The sequence below is a fragment of the Bufo bufo genome, chromosome 1 (genome assembly GCF_905171765.1).
Source record: "Bufo bufo chromosome 1, aBufBuf1.1, whole genome shotgun sequence".
NCBI lineage: Eukaryota > Metazoa > Chordata > Amphibia > Anura > Bufonidae > Bufo > Bufo bufo.
The window spans coordinates 230,696,981-230,723,291 of NC_053389.1; the positions used below are offsets into that span (position 1 = coordinate 230,696,981).

Below are 26,311 nucleotides of genomic sequence, written 5' to 3' on the forward strand. Positions count from 1 at the left end.
CCAGACCCAGCTCCAATCCGGACTGCAGAAATGCCAGAATATTAGGTAGGAATCGCGCTCCTCACAGAAGTGCAGGAAGGACTTCCAAGTCCTGTAATAAATCTTGGATGAGGAGGGTTTCCTGGCTCTAATCATAGTCCAAATGACTGTATCAGAGAAACCCTTCTGTCTCAAAATAAAAGGTTTTAATTGCCACGCCGTTAAACGTAGTGTATTCAAATTCTGGTGGAAGACTGGACCTTGTGAAAGAAGGTCGGCCCTCAGTGGAAGAGGCCACTGCGCGTCCTCTAGAAGAATGAGCTCTGAATACCAGGCTCAGCGAGGCAAGTCTGGAGCATTCAGCCTGGATGTTCTCCATCCTGATTCTGTGCAGAATCCAGGGCAGGAGAGGTAAGGGTGGGAAGACGTACAGGAACGAGAAGTTGTCCCATGGCGCCACGAGAGCATCCACGCAGTTTGCCTCGGGATCCCTTGCGCGAGAGAAGAAGAAGCACGGGAGCTTGTGATTGAGCCTGGATGTCCCCACCGGAGACAGAGAGCCTTGAACACCTCCTGATGGAAAGACCACTCCCCCGGGTCCACAGTCGTCCAGCTGAGAAAATCCGCCCTCCAATTGTCCACTCCCGGAATGTGGACCGCAGATATCACCTGAACGTGGTCTTCCGCCCACTGCAGGATCATCACGGATTCCTTCACCGCCATGCTGTGGGTCCCCCCTGGGTGGTTGATATAAGCCACCGCAGTGGCATTGTCCAACTGCACTCTGATCGGACGGCCCTGCAGGAGGGAAGTCCAATGGCGAAGGGATAGATAAATGGCCCGGAGCTCCAAGATGTTGATGGGCAGTTTGGACTCCGATTGAGACCAAAAGCCCTGGGCCGTCCGGGTGGTGAAGACTCCGCCCCAACTGTGAAGACTGGCGTTGGTTGTAATAACCATCCATGTGACTGGGAGAAAGGATTTCTTCATATCCAGGTGCAATCCACCTGCCGAGACAGGTGAATCTCCCGATCCAGTGAATCGGAAATTTGTCACAAGAGGACAAAATGGCACACTGAAAGGACCTGGTGTGGAACTGAGCGAATGGGACTGCCTCGAAGGAGGCCACCATCGCCCCCAGTACCCGCATACAATTGCAGATAGACGTACTGCGACGCCGGAGTAGCAGACGCACCGACCGCTGGATGTCCAGTCTCTTGTCCTGTGGTAGGCGTACCAATGCCGCGCCCGAATCCAGCATGACGTGGGTGGACGGATTGAGGGAGGATTTCCGCAGATTCGCTATCCAGCCGAAGCGGAAGAGAGAGTCCAGGGGGATCCAAAGATTTTCCTCGCACTGAGCGATGGTCGGAGCCTTGATCAGAATGTCGTCCAGTTAAGGGAGAAGAGTAATGCCTCTGGACCGCAGAAGGCCCAGGAGGGGATCGAGTACCTTCGCGAATACCCGCGGAGCTGTCGCCAGGCCGACGAATTGGTAATGGCACGACTGAACAGCGAAACGAAGAAACCGTTGGTGAACGGCTGCGATGGGGACGTGCGGGTAGGCGTCCTGAATGTCTAAGGACGTCATGAATTCCCCTTGGACCAAAGAAGCAACCACGGAGCGAAGGGACTCCATCCTGAACCGTTTAATCCAGAGGAAGGGGTTTACCACCTTGAGGTCCAGCACCGGACGGACTTCGCCCTCTTTTTTGGGAACTACAAACTGGTTTGAATAAAAATCTGCAAACCTTTCCTATAGCGGCACCTTTCCTCTAGCAGCGGAGTTATCACCCCCCGTGTGAGAAGGGATTGGACTGCCTGAAAGAATGCCGCAGCCCGAACTGTATCCCTGGGGGATTGTGAGAGGAAAAAACAGTTGGGAGGGATGGACTTGAATACTATTTTGTAACCCGAGGTAACAACCTCAAGTGTCCATGCGTCCGAGATCTGAGCTCGCCAGATCTCCTGAAAGAGGAGGAGGAGACGACCCCCCCCCTCCCGTGAGGAAGGGGGGGGGGGGTACACCTTCATGCAGAAGACTGTTTTCTGGAAGAGGAACGTAGTGGCTGAGCCCGCGAATGCCAGGCCGGCTGGGGCTTAAAGGATGGCTTTTGATGCTGGTCCTGTGTGGGTGGTCTGGCTGCAGAGGTAGCTGCCGGACAGGTGCCAGAGAACCGCTGAAAGGACTGATAACGGGAGGAAGAAGCTCTAGGACGAAAAGAACGTTTCGCCTTGGGTTGTGGAAGATGTGTGCTCTTACCACCCATCACTTCCCATATAATCTCTTCGAGCCGGGAACCAAAGAGTCGAGACCCGGTAAAAGGGAGGCTCGAAAGCGAGTGCTTAGAGGAGGAATCTGCCGCCCAAACGTTAAGCCAGAGTTCCCGGCTAATAGAGACTGCAAGACCCGAAGAGCGCGCGACCATAGTACCAGCGTCCAAAGCCGCCTCGCACAGGTACTTCCCTGCCTGAGAGATTTGGACCACCATAGATTGGAGCTCCGCAGTTGGGAGATCTGTCGCCAGGTCTTGGTGTAAACGGAGGGCCCACTCCGAGACCGCCTTGGCCACACACGCAGAGGCAAAAATGGGTCGCAGGGCCGATCCACTGGCCGCAAATACAGACTTGGAAAGCGATTCAATGCGCTGGTCCACCGGGTCTTGGAGAGAGGAGCCATCTGCCACGGAATAGCAGTGTTTTTCGCTAGGCGAGCGACCGGTGGGTCCACTTTCGGAGGAGAGGTCAATTTTTCAACACATTCAGCTGAAAAAGGATAGAGCAGATCCAGCCGCTTCGGAACCAGGAAGCGCAGACCTGGCTGGTCCCAAGCTTTTGCTACAACCACAAAAGTCGTCGTGCAAGGGGAGAGATTTAGGGGCCTGCTTCGCATGCAGAAATGACACCCCCTGGTGGCTGGTGGAGGGAAGGTCCTCTTGTACCTGGAAAGTGTCATGGATAGCAGATACTAGACTATCCACCATGAATGCAATCTGGGAAGTTTGCTCCGGATTCATCTCCGCATCCGAATCCACAATCCCCCCCTCAGACAGCGTGTCACCTAAGAGGGAGGACGCCTGTGATCAGGAACCGGGAGGAGGGGGGGGGGGGGGGGGGGGAGAGAGATTGTACGCCATGAGACTGTGTAGACTGTACCGGTGGCGATTTCTCAACCAAATGACCCATTAGAGAAAGGGTGGAGGGGGAGATTTTAGAAAGGTCTTCCACTGCCCGGGACAGGGCCTTTGCCCAGTCAGGTTCCACACAGCCAGAATGGTCCTGTACTTCTGTGGGCCGTAGAGGGGAGGGATGGCTCTGTGCGGGCGCATGGCATGCAGAACATAGAGATGTTGCCTGTCCACGAGGGAATTTTTCCCTGCACGAAGTGCAGGCATAGTAGGTGGCCCTGCAGGTGGCCTGAGGGGAGGTATTGGCCGGTTCAGACATGTGTGCCACAGCTACTCTACGCTGGAGAAGGTAGCGAAAGTCCTACCAGAAATGGCAGAAAAGGGGAGGAACACTGTTGCGGCGGGAAAGATGGTTCCTCCCCCTCCGGACGCTGAGGAGCATGACTGGAGTGAGTTACCTCAAGCCACGGCCCCTGAATGTCCGCTCTGTTGCACACGGAAGCTCCGATGCGCCCATACGAAATAAAATTTAGTGCCACCATGCCTCCAGGAGGGACGCAGAATGGGACGCCCGTGTCCAAAAGTACCCCGGCCGAGAATTAACGATGTCCGAGCGCCGCCTGCGCGCGGCGGCAGTTAACTCCCCCGAAATTAGGCCAGGAAGCTACCCCCTCTCCAGGTCTGTTCTGGGGCTTGCGAGTAGTAGAAAGGGAGGAAGGTCTGCCGGCGGTAACATACTCACCTGTCTTCATCTGTGATCTTCACCCTTCCTTGTCAGACCAGCAGTGCCACCTCTACAGCCGCTGGCACCGAAGTGGCAGGGGACCAGGCAGTAAAGGGTTTGGAGCAGGTGGCCCTCTTGCTGGCGGGAAGCAGGGGAGCTAGGCTGCCCTGGTCCACTTGTCTTGTTGGGGGAGGCAAGGCGGTGGGACAACCAACACCGGCCAGCCTCCCAGGGAGACAGAGAAGCCCTGCGACTCTGTGTCCCCTCCAGAAACCTGTAAAAAAAATATATATATACATATATATATATATATATATATATATATAAAAAAAAAAAAAAAAAAAAAATCACAAGAGCCACCCTGCCTCCTACGACACTAAGCTAAAAACGAGATTTTTGTATAACTTACCAGTAAAATCTCTTTCTCGCTCTTTCCTTGGGGGACACAGAAGACCTTGGGTATAGCTCATCTCCATAGGAGGCGTGACACTAAGTGAAAACTGTTAAGCCCCTCCTCCACAGCTATACCCTCAGCCTGGAGAGAGAGACTGCCAGTTGCGTGTCCAAGCAGTGAGAAAAGGCAAAGTCCAACAAGGAACCAACAAGCCAACTACCCAACGGGTAACAAAAACTCGGAAACCGTGCAGAGAAAACAGTGAATGGGTGGGTGCTGTGTCCCCCAAGGAAAGAGATTTTACTGGTAAGTTATACAAAAATCTCGTTTTCTCGCCCAGTTTCCTTGGGGGACACAGAAGACCTTGGGACGTTCAAAAGCAGTCCAAAAGGGTAGGGACCACAGCTCCAAGGTGAAGCACCCGAAAGGCATCAATGAACTGCCGCCTGCAGACCCAGGCGGGCCAAGGCAGCATCTGCCAGAGTATGCACCCTGTAGAACTCGGTAAGGCGTGCAAGGAAGACCTGTGCCCGCCTTGCCCAAATGCATGGCCGAAGCCCAATGCCTCCGGCCCAGGAGGCACCGACCGCTCTGGAGAAATGAATGGTGACACCAAAGGCAGAATCCTGCCCTTGGTGCGGTAACCTCAGCAATAGCCAATCTGATAAAGCGGAGGAAAACCACCCTGGAGTCCGTCAACCCTATGCACGGACCTTCTGGAAACCCAAGAGGCCGAACATCGACAAGAGTCGGAGATCTCCAAGTAAAAACGGCAAGGCCCAAACAACGTCCAAATCGGTGAAGTGTTGAAGCGAAAGGCAAACACCACCTTCAAAGGGAAGGAAGGAAGGAAGAAACGGGATGTAGAACAGCCCTGTCCTGGGAAAAGACAGAAGGCTCGGAACAAAAAGGGGCCATTCAGGCACCCATCAGAGACACGACTGATACGGAAACACAACCGTACAGGACAGAAGGGGTAGAGAGAACTTCTGTAACGGCTCCAAGGACAAGATTGGAGCGCCGAGAGCTCAGTATGTAGTCCCCAGGGCGGTACCGAAGGACAGTACAGAGGAACCAAAGAGCCACTCCGAGGAAGAAGGTCTTGACAGGCCCAGAGGGCCGGGCAACGCTGGAAGAGGAAGAACAGCGCCGACACTTGACACCTCAAGTAAAGGAGTCCCAGTCCCAGGTCCAGGCCGGACTGGAAAAAAAGACAGAACCATGGGGAGAGAAATTCAGAGTGGGGAATGCACAGCTTCCCACAGAACCCCAGACAAAAAACCCTAAGTCTTACGACAGATCCTGGACGAAACACAGCCAGGAGCGGACAGTAGCGAACCCGCTGCAGTCGCCTGGCAAGCGGGCGAAAACCCAATGTGATCAGGCGCAGACCAGTAACACGGGCAGAAGGGTCGACAAAAACTGGTCCCGTCGGCCCTCGAGCAACGTTGTCCCGTATCCACCCGAGTGGGGGAGCAGAAGGACAGACGGAAAGGAACCAAAGGATCCGCCAGATGCCAGGACAAGACAGGCTAAAGTCCATGCTGATGTAGCCACGTTGTACAGTCCCGGTGTGGGAGATCAAAGGACAATCTGGATCGAAAGGTAGTCCCCCCAAGTTACCGAGAAGGTAAGTCTACAGCAGGACCATTGTCTTAGAATGGACCACGCAATCTGCACTCAGCGGGAGGACAGAACGCGGTAGACTCGGTAAATAGGCACACAGCTAATACAGCCAGTGTGAACAAGGGAGACAGTACCAGGCCAAAAGGAACACCGGAACCATCCACATGAACAACCATGCTCTCCCCAAAGGGGATGACAGAGAAAGAACAGCCTCTGAAGTCTGGCGGGGCAGAAGCCACATCGGAGTGATCTGTACCGAGCGGGGGCCAAACAGAGCCGGCGAGATAAGGTAGTCGAGACAGAGGCCGGCATAACACCCTCCAACCGAAAGGAGGAGGAGTGGGCAACAGGGAAGCCATAGGACAGCTCAAAAGCAGAACCCCGCTACACTGTGAGACGCCCGGTTCACCGCATCGCAGAAGGCGAATACCCTGAAGAACCCAAGGCGGAGGTCCTCCGGACCTGGGTAATCGAGCACCCAAGAGAAGTTGGGTGACCTTCCTGAGAAGAGCTTCCCGAACCTGGTAGCAGATCAGACTGAAGCGTAGAGGCGCCAAGAGGAAGGACTCATACCACACTGCATCCGAAAAGGAGGAAATTGCAGCAGGCAAGGGAACCGCAGTCCTGCCAGAGCCAACGAAGAATTCGAGGGGCGCTGCAGACAACAGCACTCTCGACCATGTGACCACTAGCGCAGGGAAGCAATGCCGCGGAAGGACGAATGGGCACGCATCTAGGACCCATGAACACTCCCTGGGATGAAAGGCCAACTAAATTAATGAGTACCACCCAGCTCGGTGCAGCAGAGAGCAATAGAGCCTGTCCGGGTCAGGTGGACAGAATGAACTCCTTAGAGACGAGTGCAAGGCTTGCGGCAAGCATTGAATCCCAAGAAAACAAAAGTATGCCGCAGGAAGCAGGTGAGGCATACGTACAAGGAGCCCCGTAAGCAGTGAGAAGGCCAACCCCCCTACAGGAGGAGAAGGCATACACGGCCCAAACAAGAACTTCCGCTCACTGCAAAAAGGTTACTCAGCGAAAAAGGGGGCTCGCCACAGCATGTACAGAATTGCAAAGTGCAACCTGAAAGGGAGTTATGCACAAGCCTAGTATAGCATGCGATGGAACGCAATCAGTCCGCCCCGAAAGGGGGGAAATTGTACCTGGCAAACTGCAGTCGGCAAGAGTGCAAAGGCCCGTCCCAAAAGGGAGTGATGCCTAAGGCCGTACCTACTTCAGAGAAGCAGGACATACCCTATAATCCAGCAGGAACGCAGGAGGTCCACCTAGTGAAAGGGGAACATGCACAGGGTTATCCTAGCATTAAGTGAGTGTGCAATAATACACCCAACACTGAACTCAGCGAGAGTGCAACTACTCTGCCAATGAAGGGGGACATGTACAAGTCGAGCACAGCCATACAAGGACAGCCGTGAATCTCATGAGCGTGCCAAATTCTGCCCATGGAATGAGGGGTGGTCACGCACAAGGCCAGCACCGTATCCAATGGAAGTGCAAGCGTTCCACCCATGTTAGAGGGCCATTCTCATGGCCAGCAATGTATCGGGTGAGAGTGTAGCATGCCGCCCAGAAAAAGGGGGGGTAATGCACATGGCCAGCATCTCATCCAGGGAGAGTGCGAGCACCCCGCCATGTATGGGAGTCATACACATGGCCAGCAACGTACCGGCGAGAGACAAACACAGTCAGAGAGAATGTGTGTATGTCGCCTGAGGAAGGAAGGCATGCCCCTTGCTGGCAGCGAATCCAGCGAGAGTGCATACACCGCCCACGGAAGAGGGGTCATGCATATGGCCGACAGCGGATCCAGCGAGAGTGCAAGCACCCTGCCATGTATGGGGTACATGCACATGGCAAGCAACGTACCTGCGAGAAAACAACCACAGACAGAGGGATGTATGTATGCTGCCTGAGGGAAGGAGGCATATCCAAGGCCGGCAGCGAATCCAATGAGAGTGCAGCATACCGCCTATGAAAGGGGGTCATGCCTATGGCCGGCAGCGAAACCAGTGAGAGTGCAGCATAGTAACATAGTACATAAGTACATCATAGCACATCAGTGAGAATGCAGCATTCCGCCTATGGAAGGGGGTCGTGCACATAGCCAGTACCGTATCCGGTGAGAGTGCAGTATTCCGCCTAAAAAGGGGGTCACGCACATGATCGGCAACAGATCCAGTAAGAGTGCAGCGTTCCGCCTAGAGAAGGGGGTCACGCACATGGCGGGCAGCGAATCCAGTGAGTGCTGCGTTCCGCCCATGGAAGGGGGTCACGCACATGGTCGGCAGCAAATCCAGAGAGAGTGCAGCGTTCCGCCTATGGAAGGGGGTCGTGCACATGGCCAGCACCGTATCCGGTGAAGGTGCAGTATTCCGCCTAAGAAGGGGGTCATGCACATGGCCAGCCGGCAGCCAGGGAGAGTGCAGTATCCCGCCTAGGAGGGGGGGGGGTGCACATGGCAGGCACCATAACTGGAGAGATGATGAATGCTGCCTATGGAAGGGCCGCATGCACTTGGCCAGCACCGTATCCTGGAAGAGAGCAAGAAAAAACCTCCTAAAAGGGGAAATGTCCTAGCAGCGACGCAGGCTGGGAGCGCAACACCATGCCGCCTGTGGAAAGAGGTCATGCAGCACTACTGATGAGGCTGCAGCGTCCTGCGCAGTCCAATAGAAATCAGTTATCTATTATTCATATTTTTTTATTTATTTTTTTCATTTATATATTTTAAACACAGCCTCTCTGAGGCTAAAGGGGAGCCACCATATAGGGGCACAGATAGTCTGCGAGTCAGGAAAAAGGGGGCCCAACCATACAGGCCCATTGGGAGCCGGCCTGTACCCAAAGGGTTAACAGGGATCCGGCCTGGAGGGCGGCGCTGCGATCCCCTGGGGGCGGAGGAACCTCCCGGCGGGAAGAATTCGCGCCTGGAGAAGTTCCCGCCCCCTCCACCAGAGGCCGGAATTTTGCGGCCTAGTAGGCCGCGAAGCCGGGGACTAAATTTGCGGCGCCCGGCCCTTATGTACTGCCGGGACCTGAGGCGGAATGCGCTTCAAACCGGCCGCGGGTGCCCACCCCGCGGGCCGGTCGGAATTGCGGCCCAGCAGGCCGCGAAGCCTGGGACAAAATTTGCGGAGCCCCTCCGACCGGCACCGACGGTCGGACGGGGCCTGCTGGGGCCGCAGTCAAGCCCAATGCCGGCCGCGGGAGCCCACCCCGCCGGCCGGAAGAGTCAGGGGCCCTGAATGGCGGCTCGCCGGCCGCGGGAGCCCACCCCGCCGGCCGGAAGAGTCAGGGCCCGGAATGGCGGCCTAGCAGGCCGCGGAGCCTGGGCTAAAATTTTTGCGGCGCCCGGCCGCACCGGAATGTTAATGCTGGCCGGAGGCGAGGCCTTGCTCCACAGCCTCAGGCCTTGAGCAACCCTCCGGTAAGGAGATGGGGGGACCCAGAGACCGGGTGCCCGTGCGGATAGAGGAGCAGCTTCTGCAGCTAGCTGTGCTAGCTGCATGTCCTATGGGGGCCAGGAAAGGGGGGGGGGGAGGCAGGGAGCAGATTGTCGCTCTGCGGCACCCCAGGGGCCAGCCTAGGTCCAGCATTGGGGAAGGGTCCAGAGGCCCAGTATGGGGGTCAGGCACGCAGGAGACCAGGGTGGGGGACGTAGGGCTGGAGAAGCCTCTCTCTTACCACAGCCGTCTTCACCCTCGGTCCATTCCAGCAGGGTCGCCCCTTCAGCTACTGGCACCGTAGTGGCAGGACGCTGGAAGAGGGACTTGGCGTGCGGGCGACCCTTGCGCTGGCGGGATGTAGGGGAGCTGGGCTGCCCTGATCCACCTTGTCTTCTGTGGGGGAGGCAGCAGTGCGGGTGACCGGCACTGGCGCAGCTCAACCCCGGGAGAACAGAGAGGTCTAGTGCGTCTCTGTTGTCCCTGATGATCTGGAACAAAAAAGAAAAAAGTAAAAATATAAAATTTAGACAAGGAGAAAACAGCCCTGCAGAGCAGGGAGTGTCTTGCCTCCTTGGACACTAAGCAAAAACTGGCAGTCTCTCTCTCCAGGCTGAGGGTATAGCTGTGGAGCAGGGGCTTAACAGTTTTCACTTAGTGTCACGCCTCCTATGGAGATGAGCTATACCCAAGGTCTTCTGTGTCCCCCAAGGAAACTGGGCGAGAAATCTGATATGCTCTCTCCAGGCTGGAGGGGGTATAGCTGGCAGGGGGGAGCTAACAGTTTTCAGCCTAGTGTCACCTCCTAGTGGCAGCAGCAAGCTATACCCACGGTCCTGTGTCCCCCAATGATATGAGCGAGAAAATAAGAATATCGTGCAAAAGTTCATTTATTTCAGTAATGCAACTTAAAAGGAGTTGCATTAATGCAGCTTAAAATTAGAATTTTGTGAAAAGGTTCAATATTCTAGGCTCAAAGTGTCACACTCTAGTCAGCTAATGAATCCATATGCCCTGAGCAAAGGGTACCTCAAAATTGTGACTTTTGGGTTTTCATAAGTTGTAAGCAATAATCATTCTAATTATAACAAATAAAGGCTTGAAAAATCTCGCTAATGAGTCTCTCATATATTAGTTTTACCTTTTAAGTTGCATTACTGAAATAAATGAACTTTGCACAATATTCCAATTTTTAGAAATGTTTTCTCACCTGTAGTAATGTGTAGCTTGAGTTCTTCTTCAGGAAAGTCCTACCAGTGCGCTCCCTCCAAGTTCGGGCCGCTGCAACCTGAGACTCTAATTGTGGAAGGGCATCTAGACGCACAGGAATAGGGCGGCCCTTGCTCAGCAAGCACTCCAGGTGCTCCAGGTATGCATAGTGACTGCCATTCTGCAAGGGGACAGACGCAAATACTGATATATCAAGTATATGAATTACAATAAAGGCAAATGTGGTTGGTAACAAGCTACCTGAATGGCTTCAACTTTTGAGGTCCAGTCCTTAGCTCTCTGCAGAGCTTCCTTTAGTGCCAACACATTGGGCAGATAAGCCTGGATGTTCTTCGCCTCTGCTAGAATACTTTCAAGACTGGATACACTGTGCTGTGGCCTAGGAGCGACAGAAGTGAATATTATGTTTCAAATGTTACAGGTATATGCCTGCAAATACGATGCACCTATGCTTGCTTAATGACAAGTTAAAGGGGTATTCTGATTGTTAGAGGTTATCCCTTCTCCACAGGATAAGTGATAACTATCAGATCGGTGGGGGTCCGACCTCTGGGACCCCCATGAGCATACCCCTGCAGCCCTCTGGAATAAAAGGAGCAGCCGCTCGCACATGCCCGTTCTATTAATTTCAGAGTTCAGGAGATAGCCGAGCACTGTACTCCACGGAACTCCCATAGAGATGAATGGAGCGGCCACACGCATGCCTGACCAACTGTTGCATTCATTTCAGGGGGCAGCAAGGGGCACGGGTCCCCCGTTCTCGTGAATAGTGGAGAACCCAGCGGTAGTACCCCCCACTGATCTGATGGTTATCCCAATCCTGTGGATAGGGGATAACTTCTAACAACCAGAATACCCCTTTAAAGTTAAAACACCAGGCCATTTATTCATTTAGGACAGTCGGTAGCCTCTAAATAAGACGCAGACGCCAACCTACACCTAGTCTGAAATGTATTAAAAAGATAAACAGTGAAGCAAGGGATTCAGATTCCTGAGAAAGAAGATCAACACCACAAGGTTATATTAGTATCTGCTAATAATCTGCAAACTAAATCCAAAGATGGCTTTAAAGGGGTGGTCTCATCTGAGACATTGGTGGCATATCGTTAGGATATGCCACCAATTTCAGACAGGTTCAGTTTCCAGAGCTGGAACTCGAATCTATCTCCAGAATGAGCACAAGAGCAGCATGCTCTTCATTAATTTCTATTGGAGTTCCAAAAACAGCCGAGCGAGTGAGCTCTCCTGTTTTCGAAAGTTCCATATAAATGAATGGTGAGTGCACCATGCAAGCACAGCCACTGCTCTATTTACTTCTATTGGACTGCTGGAGATAGCCGAAACAAATGGCTCGGCTATTTTCGGCAGTGCTATAGAAATGAATAAAAGGCTGTTCTGGAGATAGCGATATGCCACTAAAGTCTCAAGTGAAACAACCCCTTTAACCGCTTTTCCACCAGCATGCAACACATTCCAATAAACCCATTTTATTGTCACTTACCTAGCATGGAGACAGGATTTGGCTTTCTCTTCCCACCTCTCGGACACTGTCAGCAGTTCCTGAAGTTCAGCCATTGCTTTCTCTACAGCATGATGAGGAGCCAAACCCACCCCTGAATCTATCAACTTCTTCATCACATCCAAAGTGACCTTATGGGGGTCAGACAGAGTCCCGCGCACCTCGTCCAACCACCGTGCCTGAAGCAGCTCTTGTTTTAATCGAGGTAGCTCTGGGAGCTCCACATACAAGTTGGATCCCATATCAATGAGAGCTTGTAGCTTGCTGGAATCTGGAATTTCATCAGACATTGCCTCCTGTGCACGCTCATGGAACTCCTCCACATCATCCAGCAAATTCTATGTAAAAAGCACATAAACAACTCTTGAGATTAAATTTTAGCTTTTGCCCACACAACAGTTCAAGTTCTAGAACTTGAGACACCACATTTAGAAGAGACCTACTTTTTTCTGATAGCAGACCACGTGAATGTACAGTTCCATAGCCTGAGGCTGCACTACTAAGAGATTCTGTTCAAAAACTGTCCACCTCCAATTTTTCTCATAAGCTCTTAAAGGGCATCTGTCAGCAGATTATTACCAATGAAACTGGCTGACTTGTTGCATGTGCGCTTGGCAGCTAAAGGCATCCGTGTTGGTCCCATGTTCACTTGTGCCCACTTTGCAGAGAAAATGTTTTAATATATTCAAATGAGCCTCGAGAAGCAATGGGGGCTAGAGGCTCCGCTTTTTCTGCAAATGCCACGTCCTCTGAAATTTGATTGATAAGGCCAGACGCCATGATGTTTTCACTACCTGACCATGTAAATCAAAGTGCAGAGGACGTAACTGTTGCAGACAGCACGGAGCCTCTAGGTGTAATAGCAATGCCCATATTGGAAATAGGGGCTCAGTGTTCCTCAACGCCAGTCCACCAAGAATTGAGAGTATCCCACAGAATGAATGCATGTGGTAAGTCCTGATGCACTGACACTAATTGTGTCACCTGCTCAATACTAAGGAAATCCTGAAGACAAGACATAGTCTTTCTCACCACTGCGGGCACATATGACCATGGGACAAACACAGAGGCCTTCAGCTGCCAAGAGCACATGTAACAGGTCTGCCAGTTTTATACGTACAAATCTGCTGACAGATACCCTTTAATAATGCAGCCTTAGGGGGTTGTCCTGTAAGGTCAAGCAATCATATCTCGGCATAGAAAGTACATTTAAAATATGGCACGTTAAAAAGGTATTTCGGTTAGAAGTAACTATCCCGTATCCACAGAATGGGAAATAGGTGTTCGCTCAGTGGGGGGTAAGACATAACTATTTGACTGGTTGGGGTCTATATGCTGGGACCTATGCAATCAAGAGAAAGGGGGCTTTGCATTCCTGAAATGAACAGAGTGGCTGCTCAAGCATGCGCACTGCTGCACCATTCATTCGTTATGGGCCTGGCGGGAGATCTTTGGCAGTCCCATACAGATAAAGCATCAGTACACATATTCGACCAGCTGCTCCATTTTATTCGGAGGTCAGACACAACCAATATCCTATGGATAGGAGATCAATTTCTTTAAAGGAATGTTCTTCAGTCAACTAAATAGAGAACCATTAATCTTGCGATGTAAAAAAAACAAAAACAAAAAAACTAACCTTAACCTGCCGGGCCTGTGTGACGATGCAAGGCAGGCTGAACAGCTGATGGACAAAGGCTTTGAGTTCTTCCATAGTGAGTTTAGTACGAGTCTTCCCAGAGTCCTGGCTCAGCTTACTGTCAGAACAAGTGAAAAGTGAACAAAATTGTAATATTAAAGAAAAGCAGCATCTAGAGCAGTACACAGCACCAAGGGTTGAGGGGGTACGCGGCACTGCCCTAGAAGCTAGCAATGTTTCATTGCTGGTTGCCAGGACTTCAAGAAAGGGATAGAGTAGAATGCTGCAGGCAGGGCACAGGAGCTGATATCTCCCTGCCCCACTGCTCACAGCCTGCAGCCTACCAGAGGCCGACATGATGACTTTGTCAACCTGACCCGGGCTGCAAGCAGTTCAGGGTGCAGGCTGGAAGAGGCCTGTGTCCTGCACGGCTTCGCAGACAGCGGCATCAAGGTGAGTACTTGGGGCAGCACTATTGGGCCACTGGGGAGGTCAGTATTATAAACTGGGGCAATACTACTAGGGCAATGGGCACTATTAGGGTACTATCAGGGGGGTCATTATTATAACTGGGGCAGAACTACTGGGGACATTAATACTACAAACAGCACTATAAAGGAGCATGTGTTATTAGATTATTGGGATTTTATTACTACTGGGGGACTATAGACAGTCTTTATTACTTCTGGGGACACTATAGACAGTCTTTATTACTTCTGGGGACATTATGGTAGGCTCTACTTCTATTAGGAGGTTGAAACGCAGGAGTAGCTATTAGGAATATCATACAGGTAAATCCTATAAATTAAAATCATATTACTGGGGAATTATGGTGGGCTTTATTACTATTGGGGACTATGGGGAACAATTTTACTACTATGGGCACTTACTTCTTAGGCACAATGGGGGACATTATTACTATTAGGGGCACTGTTGGGGGTACAATTATTAAGGGAACTTTGGTAGAGAATTATTACTATTGGTGGGACTTTTGGGAGCACTATTACTGTGAAGGGGACCCTGGGACACTATTAGCTACTCACAATTATTTTTGGGGGACTCTATGTTTACGACACTGTTACTGTCAAGGCCAATGTGCAGGGTGCAATTATTTTTCAGAAAACACTGTGTGGCAATAATTATTGAAGACGGCACTATCAATGTGATGCTAATATTTTCAGTATGTGGGCACATCATTGGAGGTGTCAGAATGGGGTGTTTAGAAGGTGGAGGAGGATGATGGAAAAGTAGGAAACCAAGATGTGTATGCATCAAACTCTGCAGAGACAAGACATGGATGAAAGAAATCATCATGGCAGTCTGGTCCGAATGGAGACATCTCTGGATGTAAAAGCTATGTGGTGTTGTATTCTTCTGTATGTTTGGTAGCGCGGAATGTAATTTAAAAATTAAAAGTAATCCATCATGAGTCCTAATGTGGTGTCTGTCATTTTGACTAGAAGATAGTGATGCATGTTGTGCTATTCTTTCACAGTGCTCTGCAACATGTACCTCTCCAGCGGTTGGAAGATTACAACTCCCAGCATGTTCCGACAGCCGTAGCTGCTAAATGTTGCCAAATAGGACTTGGACAGAAATAAAAGATCTCACCTGTGTTTCTGCTTTTTTGTTAAAAGCAGCTGAGCAACGGATGAACACGTTTCAGCCTCTTTTACTGCATCTCTGAGCCTTCGGTAGAGCTCATTTTCTGGGAACTTCCTGTCCTCTGCATCCTCCAGCATGACCTTCAACTCAATGATGTCTACAAATCAGATCAGAGCTTTTTATTAAAGGGGTTTTCCTGTAATAATTATATTTTATGTGATGCCTGGAGTCTGCTTCACGAAAAACATTTATACTTACTTTCTCCACACTCCCTCCGCTGCCTCCGTCTTCTGGTACCCGGCTTCAGTGGTGACGTGCTGCTTGTGACCACATCACTGCTGAAGCCAGTCGTTATCTGGAGCTGTGCATGTGACAATGCCCACGTAAAGGGGGAGTTCACATCAGTGTTTCCCTTTCTGTTATAGCATTCCGTTCAAATGTGATGAAAATAATGGAATGGCTATAACGGAAAGTCAAACAGAACACTTTAAAGAGATTCCGTTTAAATCTTAATTTAAGTCAATAGACTTAAATAAAATAAAAAAAACGGAAATCAGCATTGCGTCCTGCAGGCAGGATTTCTGTTACCGTCCAAAATTACAGAACTGTGACGGAATGCTGGTTTCCCTTTTTTTTTCCTCTATGAGGAAGGATTAAAATGGAACATCTTTAAAGAGTAACTAAACCATCATAACAAATTTTTATATAAGGTCCCTAATGCCCCAATAAATGGATTTTTTGTACTCACCGTAAAATCCTTTTCTCGTAGTAGGCATTGGGGGACACAGCACCATGGGTATATGCCCAGCTGCCACTAGGAGGCTGACACTAGAAACAAAAGTGTTGGCTCCGCCCAGGTGGGCTATACCCCTCTGCAAGAGCAGAGATACACCAGTCGGTACAAAAGCAGTAGGAACGCCATACACCTGAACAAACAGAAAACTGAACGCCAACAAGTCTTCAACTGGGGAAACCCAACGACCACCAATCGCCGGGACCACAACAAGAAGAAACTCAGTAAGAAAATGGGAGGGATCTGTGTCCCCCAATGCCTACTACGAGAAAAGGATTTTACGGTGAGTACAAAAAGTCCATTTTTCTCGTGCATGGCATTGGGGGACACAGCACCATGGGACGTCCCAAAGCAGTCCCTGAGGAGGGAAGAAGAACGCCATGTCGCCAATCTAAAGCACAGCTGCTTGCAGAACCTTGCGCCCCAGGCTAGCGTCAGCGGAAGCCAGAGAATGAATGTGGTAAAACTTAGAGAAAGTGTGAACTGACGCCCAGGTGGCGGCCCGGCAGACCTGGGAAGCAGATGCCTGATGACGCACCGCCCAGGAAGCCCCAACTGCCCTAGTCGAATGAGCGGTCAACCTGGAAGGGGGAGCACGGCCCTTTGCGATATAGGCCGAACCCAGCGAGAGATGGTGGCCTTGGAGGCAGGCAAACCCCTACGAGGACCCGCCGGGACCACGAAAAGGGAATCCGAACGACGGAAAGGTTCCGTGAGACGAAGGTACAGGCGAAGGGCCCGAACAACATCAAGGCAATGGAGGGATTTCTCCCTAGGGTGAGAAGGATTAGGGCAGAAAGAGGGAAGGACGATCTCTTCATTGATATGAAACGAGGAAACCACCTTTGGAAGAAAGGAGGGAACGGGACGCAACACCACCTTGTCCTGATGAAAAACCAGGAAAGGCGAACGGCAAGAAAGCGCCGCCAGTTCGGAAACCCGGCGGATGGAGGTGACTGCAACTAAGAAGGCCACCTTGAACGAGACAAACGACAGAGAAATCTCTGCCAAAGGTTCGAAGGGAGAAGACTGAAGGGCGCCAAGGACGAGATTCAGGTCCCACGGCTCCACTGGAAAACGAAAGGGAGGGGCTCGGCGAGCGACACCCTGTAGGAAAGTCCTAACCTGAGCCCGCGAGGCCACGGGACGTTGGAAAAGGACTGAGAGGGCCGAAATCTGTCCTCTGAGAGAAGCCAGGCGAAGACCCTTCTCAAAACCGGCCTGAAGGAAGGCCAGAACGTTGGGGACGGAGAAAAGGAGAGGGCGGAAACGCCCAGACTCGCACCAGGCAAAATACGCTCTCCAGGTCCGGTAGTAAATACGGGCTGACTGGGGTTTGCGAGCGTGAAGCATCGTCTGAATGACAGAATCCGAGAGGCCACGGGACTTCAAGACCGCGGTCTCAACGGCCACGCCGTCAAACGAAGCTGAAGTAAATTCGGGTGGTACAGAGGACCCTGAGAAAGGAGGTCGTGGCGCAGAGGAAGTCGCCACGGGGCGTCGGCGAGCAGAAACACTAGATCTGCGTACCACGCCCTGCGGGGCCAATCCGGAGCCACCAGGATTGCCGAAACCCGGGCTGCCTTGAGACGCTTGAGCACTCGGGGCAGGAGGGGAATGGGGGGGGGGAACAGGTACAGAAGGTTGAACTGAGACCAAGGCAGAACTAGGGCGTCTACCGCGAAAGCCTGAGGGTCTCTGGACCGCGCGACATAGCGCGGGATCCTGTGGTTGAGACGTGACGCGAAAAGATCCACGTCCGGAGTTCCCCATCGGTGACAAAGTTGGAGGAACACCTCTGGGTGAAGAGACCATTCGCCCGGGTCGACTAGCTGACGACTGAGGAAGTCTGCCGCCCAATTGTCGACCCCGGGAATGTGCACCGCGGAGAGGACGGGAACGTGGTTCTCCGCCCAGCGCAGGATATGGGAGGCTTCCTGCAAGGCCATCACGCTCCTGGTGCCCCCTTGGTGGTTCAGATAAGCCACGGCGGTGGAATTGTCTGTTTGAACCCGGACCGGGAGACCGCGAAGACGTGGGGTCCAGTGAGACAGTGCCAGGAAAATTGCCCTGAGCTCGAGTACATTTATCTGCAGGGAGGACTCCTGAGCAGACCAAAGACCCTGGACTGTGAGAGAGTCGAGGACCGCTCCCCAACCCGAGAGGCTGGCGTCCGTCGTGACCACCCGCCAACTGGGGGGAAGAAAGGAACGGCCCAGGGACACCGTCCGAGGAAGCAGCCACCAGGAAAGGTCCTGGCGAAGCTGGAGAGGGAGACGAACCAGGCGATCGAGACCTGCCAGGGACTTGTCCCACCTGGATAGAAGAAACAACTGAAGGTCCCGGGAGTGGAATTGGGAATAGGGAATGGCTTCGAAGGAAGCCACCATCCTCCCCAGGACGCGCATACACGTCCTGATAGTCAGGGTGGACGGGCCGCGGAGAAGCGTCACCCCCGCCTGAAGGGAGGCAATCTTCTCTGAGGGGAGAAACACCCGCCCGAGGCGAGTGTCGAAAATCATGCCCAGGAAGGGCATCCTCTGGCATGGGACGAGAGAGGACTTGGAGTGGTTGACGAGCCACCCGAACTGGTCAAGAGCTGAGAGGGTGATGTGCAGGCTGGACAGGTTGTCCTCCAACGACGGGGCCCGAATCAGAAGATCGTCCAGGTAAGGTATCAAGGCGACCCCCCTGGCACGTAGAAGGGCCATGAGAGGCGCCAACACCTTGGTGAAGACCCTCGGAGCAGAGGCCAGGCCGAAGGGCAGGGCTACGAATTGGAAATGAAGAGAACCTACCGCGAAGCGAAGGAACCTTTGGTGGGAGAGGGCAATGGGGACGTGGAGATAGGCGTCCTGAATGTCGATGGACGACAGGAACTCGTCCGACTCCAAGGAGGCGATCACCGACCGGAGGGATTCCATACGAAAGTGACGGACCCGGACAAAGCGGTTCAGCGCCTTCAGGTCCAGTATAGGACGGAGCGAACCGTCCTTTTTGGGAACCGTGAACAGATTCGAATAGAACCCCCGAAAGCGTTCTGACTCTGGAACCGGAACGATGACCCCTAGAGAGCGAAGGGAACGAACGGCCTGAAAAAAATCTTCTGCCCCGGAGGGGGACCTGGGGGGCGACGTCAGGAAGAACCGTCCCGGCGGAAGATCGGAAAATTCGATCCTGTATCCGGAGGAGACTACCTCCAGAACCCAAGCGTCTTCTACACTTGCTTGCCAGACGTCCTGAAAGGCGAGCAGACGCCCTCCCACCTTGACGGAGTCATGCGGAAGGAGGTTTAGTGGACTGGGGGCGAGCAGGTTTGGGCTTGGCATGCCAGGAGGGCTTGGTCTTAAAGGAAGGCCTGGAGGCCTTCTTGTCAGATCGGGCAGGGGGGGCCCGAAAGGACTGCGCCCGAGAGGACGACCCAGGAAAGCGACGGCGGCGAGGCTGGTTCTGGGGAAGAAGAGAGCTCTTACCGCCAGTGGCCTCCGAGATGAGCTCCTCCAAACGCTTCCCAAAGAGCTTCCCGCCGAGAAAGGGAAGGGAAATCAGAGCCTTCTTGGAGGCGGCATCTGCCGCCCAAGAACGAACCCAGATGGTGCGGCGAATGGCCACAGAGTTAGCGGCCGCACGGCCGGATCGGCGGGCCGATTCCATAGAGGCATCGCAAAGAAATTTGGACGCCTGATAAATTTGAGAGGCAAGCACTGCCAGTTCCCCTTGATCAGAATCTGGGGGTAAAGCGCGAACAAGCTGTTTTGCCCAGATAGCGCAGGCCTTAGCCACCCAGGAGGCGGCAAACGCAGGACGGATGGCGGCACCCGCTGCGATGAAAACAGACTTGGCCAAAGAGTCGACCCGTTTGTCAGCGGGATCCGACAAGGAAGCCGCGTCAGCCAGGGGAAGGGTAGTAGCCTTTGCCAGGCGAGCAACCTGAGGGTCTACCTGAGGAGGAACCGTCCAAGTATTGACAGATTCCTCAGAAAAAGGATAGGGGACGTCAGAGGCCTTGGTAAGATGAAGGCGCCGATCAGGATGACGCCACTCCTTAGCCAGAAGTGCGTCCAGATCCTCGTGATTCGGGAAGACCACAGTGGAACGCCTAGCCCGGCGGAAGGACACCGACTCCAGGGAGGAGGAGGAGGGAACGTCCTGCACATGGAGCGCGTCACGGACGGCTTTGATGAGGTCCTGAATGGCCGCAGACATCGCCGAGCACCGCTCTGATTCAGAATCAGAAGCGGAGGAGTCCCCAGGAACGGCGGAAGCGGCTGAAGAAGAAATTTCGCCCGACTCAGACCTAACCGGGGAGTGATCCGGGGTAGCTGAGGAAGAATGGGACCCAGCCGAGGCTGTGCGAGGTCGCTTGCCGGACCTCGTACCAGAGCGGGAACGGACATCCCTGGCGGGGGGGTCCCTGCCCGAGGCGGCCGCAATCTGAGCGGGCAGACGGTCCAAGGACTGCGCTAGGGATTGGGAGAGGCTGGCAAGGTTACCTATGGCCTGGGACAGGGTAGCAACCCATTCCGGAAGGACCGACAAAGAGGGGGCCGCAGGGGCGGACTGGGTGGGCCTGGGGGGAAGGCACTGCACGCAGAGAGAGGAAGACTGACCGCATGGGAACTTCCTATTACACACGGAACAGGCGTAATGAGTGGAAATGGCGGCAGGGGGAGTGGGGGCCCGACCAGAAGAAGACATGAGGGCGATGGAGGAGCCTGCAAAGCAAAAAAGAGTCAGCCAGAGGCTGCCTACCAGACCCAAGGTGCTGTGTCCCACAGAAGCACGTCCAGAGAGCCGGGTCGCAGGAGAGCAAGATGCGACAGCTGCAGGCAGGACAGGAGCCGGTAGTCGAGAAAGACACGCCCCCCCAGCAGCCCGCGCTGGTGCTGGATTGGTAGGAAAAGACGCGGCTCCCAGGGCACCGCCCACAGAGGGGAGGGAGGAGAAAAAAGAAAAAAAAACCCGGGAAGGTAGAAGGCGGAGACGGAGCTCCGCCCCACGTGACCTGCGGCCTAGGCTGGAGAAAAGCCGGGGCCTCGAGTAGAAAAATGCTGCCGGAAACGGACGCCCGCGATCGCGGTAACGCCCGGAGGCAGCAGCCGAAGCGGGGACGCAGCACCGATTCTCTGGGAGTGCGGGGGCCCGGAAGGCCAGGTATTAAGCCGGAGGAAACACATAGGTACGGGAAGGAGCCGAAAGAACAGAATCGTCCGTCTTAAAAGGGCCAGGCCCTAGAAACGAGGGTGTCCAAAAGGAAGTTTCCCCCCCGCAAAAAGGATGCCCAGGCAAGCGTGCAGTGCCCCCTAGAGCCACCAGCCTCCCTAAACTAAAAAGGGGGCCAGGACAAGAGGTGGTTGGTGGTGGGGGTGAGGGTGGGGAGTACAGGATACTGCCATACTCACCTTCCGACGTTTTCAGGCGCAGCAATGACCACCCCCTCGGCGGACTCAACACGGGAGCCGTGGGTCCGCCGGAATTCCGCTGCGGAAGCAGATAAGTGGGGACTGGGCGGCTGCCGGGTACCTGAGTACGCGCCCGCAGGGGGGCAACTAAAGTGGAACACGATGGAGCCACCCCTGCGTCCGGAAGAAACCTGTAGAAAAAATAGAATAAAATAAAAAAAATAAAATTAGCAGGATGACCTGCAAAACAGGTCATGTCTGCCTCCTACGGACACTAGAACTAGACTGGTGTATCTCTGCTCTTGCAGAGGGGTATAGCCCACCTGGGCGGAGCCAACACTTTTTTGTTTCTAGTGTCAGCCTCCTAGTGGCAGCTGGGCATATACCCATGGTGCTGTGTCCCCCAATGCCATGCACGAGAAAAAACTTTTTCTAATATACTTTATTTATTAATTTGGTATTTTTATTATACTTTTTTCCTCCTTAAAGCGCACCATTCACTGTGTGCTTAAAACTCAGTTCTCTGTGTACGGAGTGTGAAATTCATAATTGTGGCCGCAGCAGAGCTGAGAGTACGGGCAGGAGCGCATATTACTGCTCCTGCCCGTACCCCCTTGAGGATTACTAACTCCTGACATTAGCACATTGGTACCCTGTACTCATGTACCATGACAGGATTAGCTGAGCGAAGCAGGCAGGAGCAGGACCCCGCTCCGCTCAGCTAACCCTGGCATGGTACTTGGGTACAGGGTACCCATGTGCTAATGTCAGGAGTTAGTACCGTAATCCTCTGGGGGTATGGGCAGGAGCAGAAATCTGCTGAGAAGGCGGAGACTGAGAAAGCGGAGGACCAGAACGGTGTGGAAACAGGTAAATATGAATATTACGTTTCAAGAGGCAGGCATTACAAAAAATATAATTAATTACCAGAAAACTCATTTAAATCACAATATTATGCAAGAACAAAAAAAAACAAAAAAAAAAAAAACAGGAAGATTGGGCAATCTGAATCTGTTCATCCCCATACATTGCCCTGTGCAATGGCTCATAGACCAGGAAAATATAGAATTAACAGCTCAGAGAACATTTTTTATGCAAAATGGCATCATGGAGATATTTACATTTGAGTCCTCAAAAGGTCCTAAGTCAACAGAGTGAAAACTTTAAAAAAAAAAAAAAGCGATCCCAAGGAAGAAGGTGGCACTACAACCCAGTTTCCCACTAAACAGCAATAGGAAACAAATGGGAAATACAGCCAACTCAAGGAGGCTACAGACAGCAGATATAAAGCCACCGCTCAATCCTTCATGCACTTTGGTGACCAGAGGTTCCAAAAGGAACCTGGAAAACAACTTTACACTTCTTATCTTTTATTGCACTGTATCTTTTATTGGCATTTCTAAGGCCTTGGAGCCCTTGTAAATGTTCATTTCAGAATGCACAGACTCACCTTTTTTGTGATTCAGGCTGGCTGTCAGTGCTTCTGTTACCCGGCTGACCCATGTATCATATGACTGGGCACGTAACTTCACTCCGTACAGCAGAGTAGGAAAATCTTCAAGTGAATATCGGTACCTAGGGAAGGAAAGTAGAACAGTTATCCAGCTCTCTGGGGAATGGATGGGCTGAATTCTCAGTAATATTAGATGTCTAAAGTGTTCCCTTAACACGTGAAATGTAATTTAACACCTTTAAAATTGCCCATAGTATTTTCACAGTGGTCTCCCTTTTTTTCAGTCTACATAGTGCTCAATGAGTGTGATGTAGTGAACAGCAGCAGTGGCAATGTTGTTGCATCTACTGAGCCAAGCAATCATAGGATTTCCCCTCCAGTCCCAGAACCCCACAAGCATGGCACAGCTGCTGGGTCTTAGCAAAGTGACTAGTCTCTAGAGGTGACTGGCAGTGGCTTTCTCTTCTCTCCCCAGATAACACACATACATGTTATGGGTAGGGTTGTAGCAGGTATCAAATTATCGATACTTTTGTAACGGTATCGATTCATTCGATACCAGGATTTGACATTTACTGCGCAGCCTAGTATCAAAGAACATGGCACACGAGTCTCTCCTTCCCTCCCCCCTGTGCCGCTGCTGCCAATAAGAAAAGAGGGGGGCAGATACTGTGGCCACTGCTCCATCAATGATGATAACTCACCCATTAATATAAATATAGGTGGCGGGTGCTGGCGGCAGAATCACATAGCCGGCACCCGACCTCTATGACAGGACGCTGCTATCCGCAGATATTAACACCAAAATATTAAGTTTAAAATCACCCCCTTTCCAAATTTTACATATAAAATATATAAATAAACATATTACATATCGCCACGCCCAAAAAAGAGCGAACTATTAAAATATCTCTATGCGGTGAACACCGTAACAGAATTTTTTTTTTTTTTTAAAAACAGCGACTCCCCATTTTTTGGTCACCTTGTCCGCCCAAAAAACAGGATCAGACTGTTATTATGAGCCAGATGTTCCATAAAATGCAGAATGCACGCTGCTTTTTTGGTGTGGTATAGAATGGTATCGAGTATCGCAATACTTTTTTATGGTATCGAAATCGAATAAAAATTTTGGTATCGAAACAACCCTAGTTATGGGTCAGCCAGGAACAAAGTCGGGAGAAAGTTATTGAGCGTGTATGGTCAGCTTGAGGACTGAAATACCCTGGTCATTCAAGATGTCATTGGATCATGGGTATATGAAAAGTTTATTGTTCACGGGAGTAACACCTTTACTCCCGAATCCTCACCTGAGACACTTGTTCTGCGTAGGGCACATACACAGGTCCTCTAGATGATGCAGGCAGACAAGTCGATCTGAGTTGCAATTGCAAGTCAGAGCAGAGAGGAAACAGGTGGTTCTGCAGGAGGCACACTGTCTCTCATCATCTGGGACAAGCTCAAAGACTTCTTCTTCTGACTGCTGGATCCCCTAAAAAACACACAAAAAGCTATCAGATCTGGCAAACAGACAAAAAAGAAGCCCGAAGAAAACAAAGACGTTAGTACTTACCATCTGTATGGCATTCTCCCGTAATCTGCTCTCCTCCTCAATCATCGTACTCATCTCTTTGCATACTGCAGCAGCCAAGCCAACATCCAAGCACTCTGGGTCTGTAGCCATTTTGAAGATCAGCTCTTCGTGGGAAAATACACAGTGCCGTCTCAGTCTCCGGTAATGACTGACACACTGACGTCCAATGGGAAGCTAGCAGAAAGAATAGAAAAAATTAAATTTTAAATGTTACATATACAGAAATTGCACACATGCCGAGAACAGGGGAAAATGCTATTAAATAAAACAATGCTGGGCAATACTGTTCATTCCAAAATAAAAAACCTGCACGCCATAAATGAAGTAGCTTGGCAGAGAAATACTGTCATACCTACCCAGTCAGCAGTGCAGAAGTTAACAGCCTCTGCAAAGTTGTAACCTTGGTTGAAGCCGGAGTGATATGCACGGGGGAAAGTGACCACAAACTCCCCCGCACATTGATTTGTCCTGTAAACCTGGAAATAGAAAATCAAATCCTGGTCAGTGATATGGTACTATATAGTGTGACTTTGCCATTTTCCCCCATACACTTACAGTACAGTTATTAGGGCTTTCTCTAGTACTTCTGATCGTACAGCCTAATTCATACTGGGTATGATGACCGAGTGATGAATCGTGGGAAACTTCTGTATGCCATAAGTATATGCTGGTTTATAGTTCCCCTCTGCAACATACTATTATGATGCAGTAGAAAGGTAGTTCCCACAAACTAACTTAAAAGGGTATTCCCATCTGAAAGATCATCTTTTAAAAGTTTACACTGGTGCCATACATCATTTCTGTAAATAGCTTCTATTTTTTATAATGCACCCATTTAGAGAAATACACTTCCCTCTTACCCCACTGTTGACATTTGGCAACCCATAGATACGGGCACCACTCCATGGCCGCATCTATGGGCCGCGCTTGCGCAGACCACTCTCCCTTTTCACCCAGGCAGCCGGAGATTCAGACGAGTACACACACGCTGCTGCACACATAGTCTTTCTTCACTGCCGCGTCTGATAGAGAGCCACGCATGCTTTGTATGCAGCGCGGACTCTGGATCGAGTGGCGCATAGAGGGGGTATGCAGTGGAGCAATTGGAGGAGAGTGGAGGGACAAGTTTATTTAGCGGAGGGACGCTGGGGGACAAGTTTATTTAGCGGAGGGACGCTGGGGGACAAGTTTATTTAGCGGAGGGACGCTGGGGGACAAGTTTATTTAGCGGAGGGACGCTGGGGGACAAGTTTATTTAGCGGAGGGACGCTGGGGGACAAGTTTATTTAGCGGAGGGACGCTGGGGGACAAGTTTATTTAGCGGAGGGACGCTGGGGGACAAGTTTATTTAGCGGAGGGACGCTGGGGGACAAGTTTATTTAGCAGAGGGACAAGTTTATTTAGCGGAGGGACAATGGGGACAAGTTTATTTAGTGGAGGGACACTGGAGGACCATTTTATTTAGTGGCAGATGTAGCAGAGCTGTTTATGAAGCTGGTCAGCTACAGTGCTGGTAGTGGAGAGGAAGACAGATGTAGCAGAGCTGTATAGGAAACTAGTCAGCCACAGTGCTAGAGGGGACTGGGAAAGACAGATGTAGCAGAGCTGTATCTGTATCTATACAGATACATGGTCTAAGGTGTATACACAACTGTAGTAGAGCTGTAATGGAAACAAATCTGCATCAGTGATGGTGGGTGGGGGAAGGTAATATTTTAGGGGAGGCAAAAGCACAAATCATTTGGCCACTAGCTAACATGCGTT

At 51.7% G+C, this 26,311-nt stretch overlaps 1 protein-coding gene across 1 annotated transcript in view; it reads right to left on the bottom strand.

The window, feature by feature from the left end:
• KDM5A (lysine demethylase 5A) overlaps positions 1–26,311 on the bottom strand; it is an 84,798-nt gene that overhangs the window by 13,272 nt on the left and 45,215 nt on the right. The window contains 9 exon segments of the mRNA XM_040436417.1: positions 10,526–10,705; positions 10,786–10,924; positions 12,047–12,402; positions 13,704–13,821; positions 15,315–15,465; positions 22,954–23,078; positions 24,264–24,445; positions 24,527–24,721; positions 24,904–25,023. Of these exon segments, the coding sequence (XP_040292351.1) occupies positions 10,526–10,705; positions 10,786–10,924; positions 12,047–12,402; positions 13,704–13,821; positions 15,315–15,465; positions 22,954–23,078; positions 24,264–24,445; positions 24,527–24,721; positions 24,904–25,023 (1,566 nt within the window).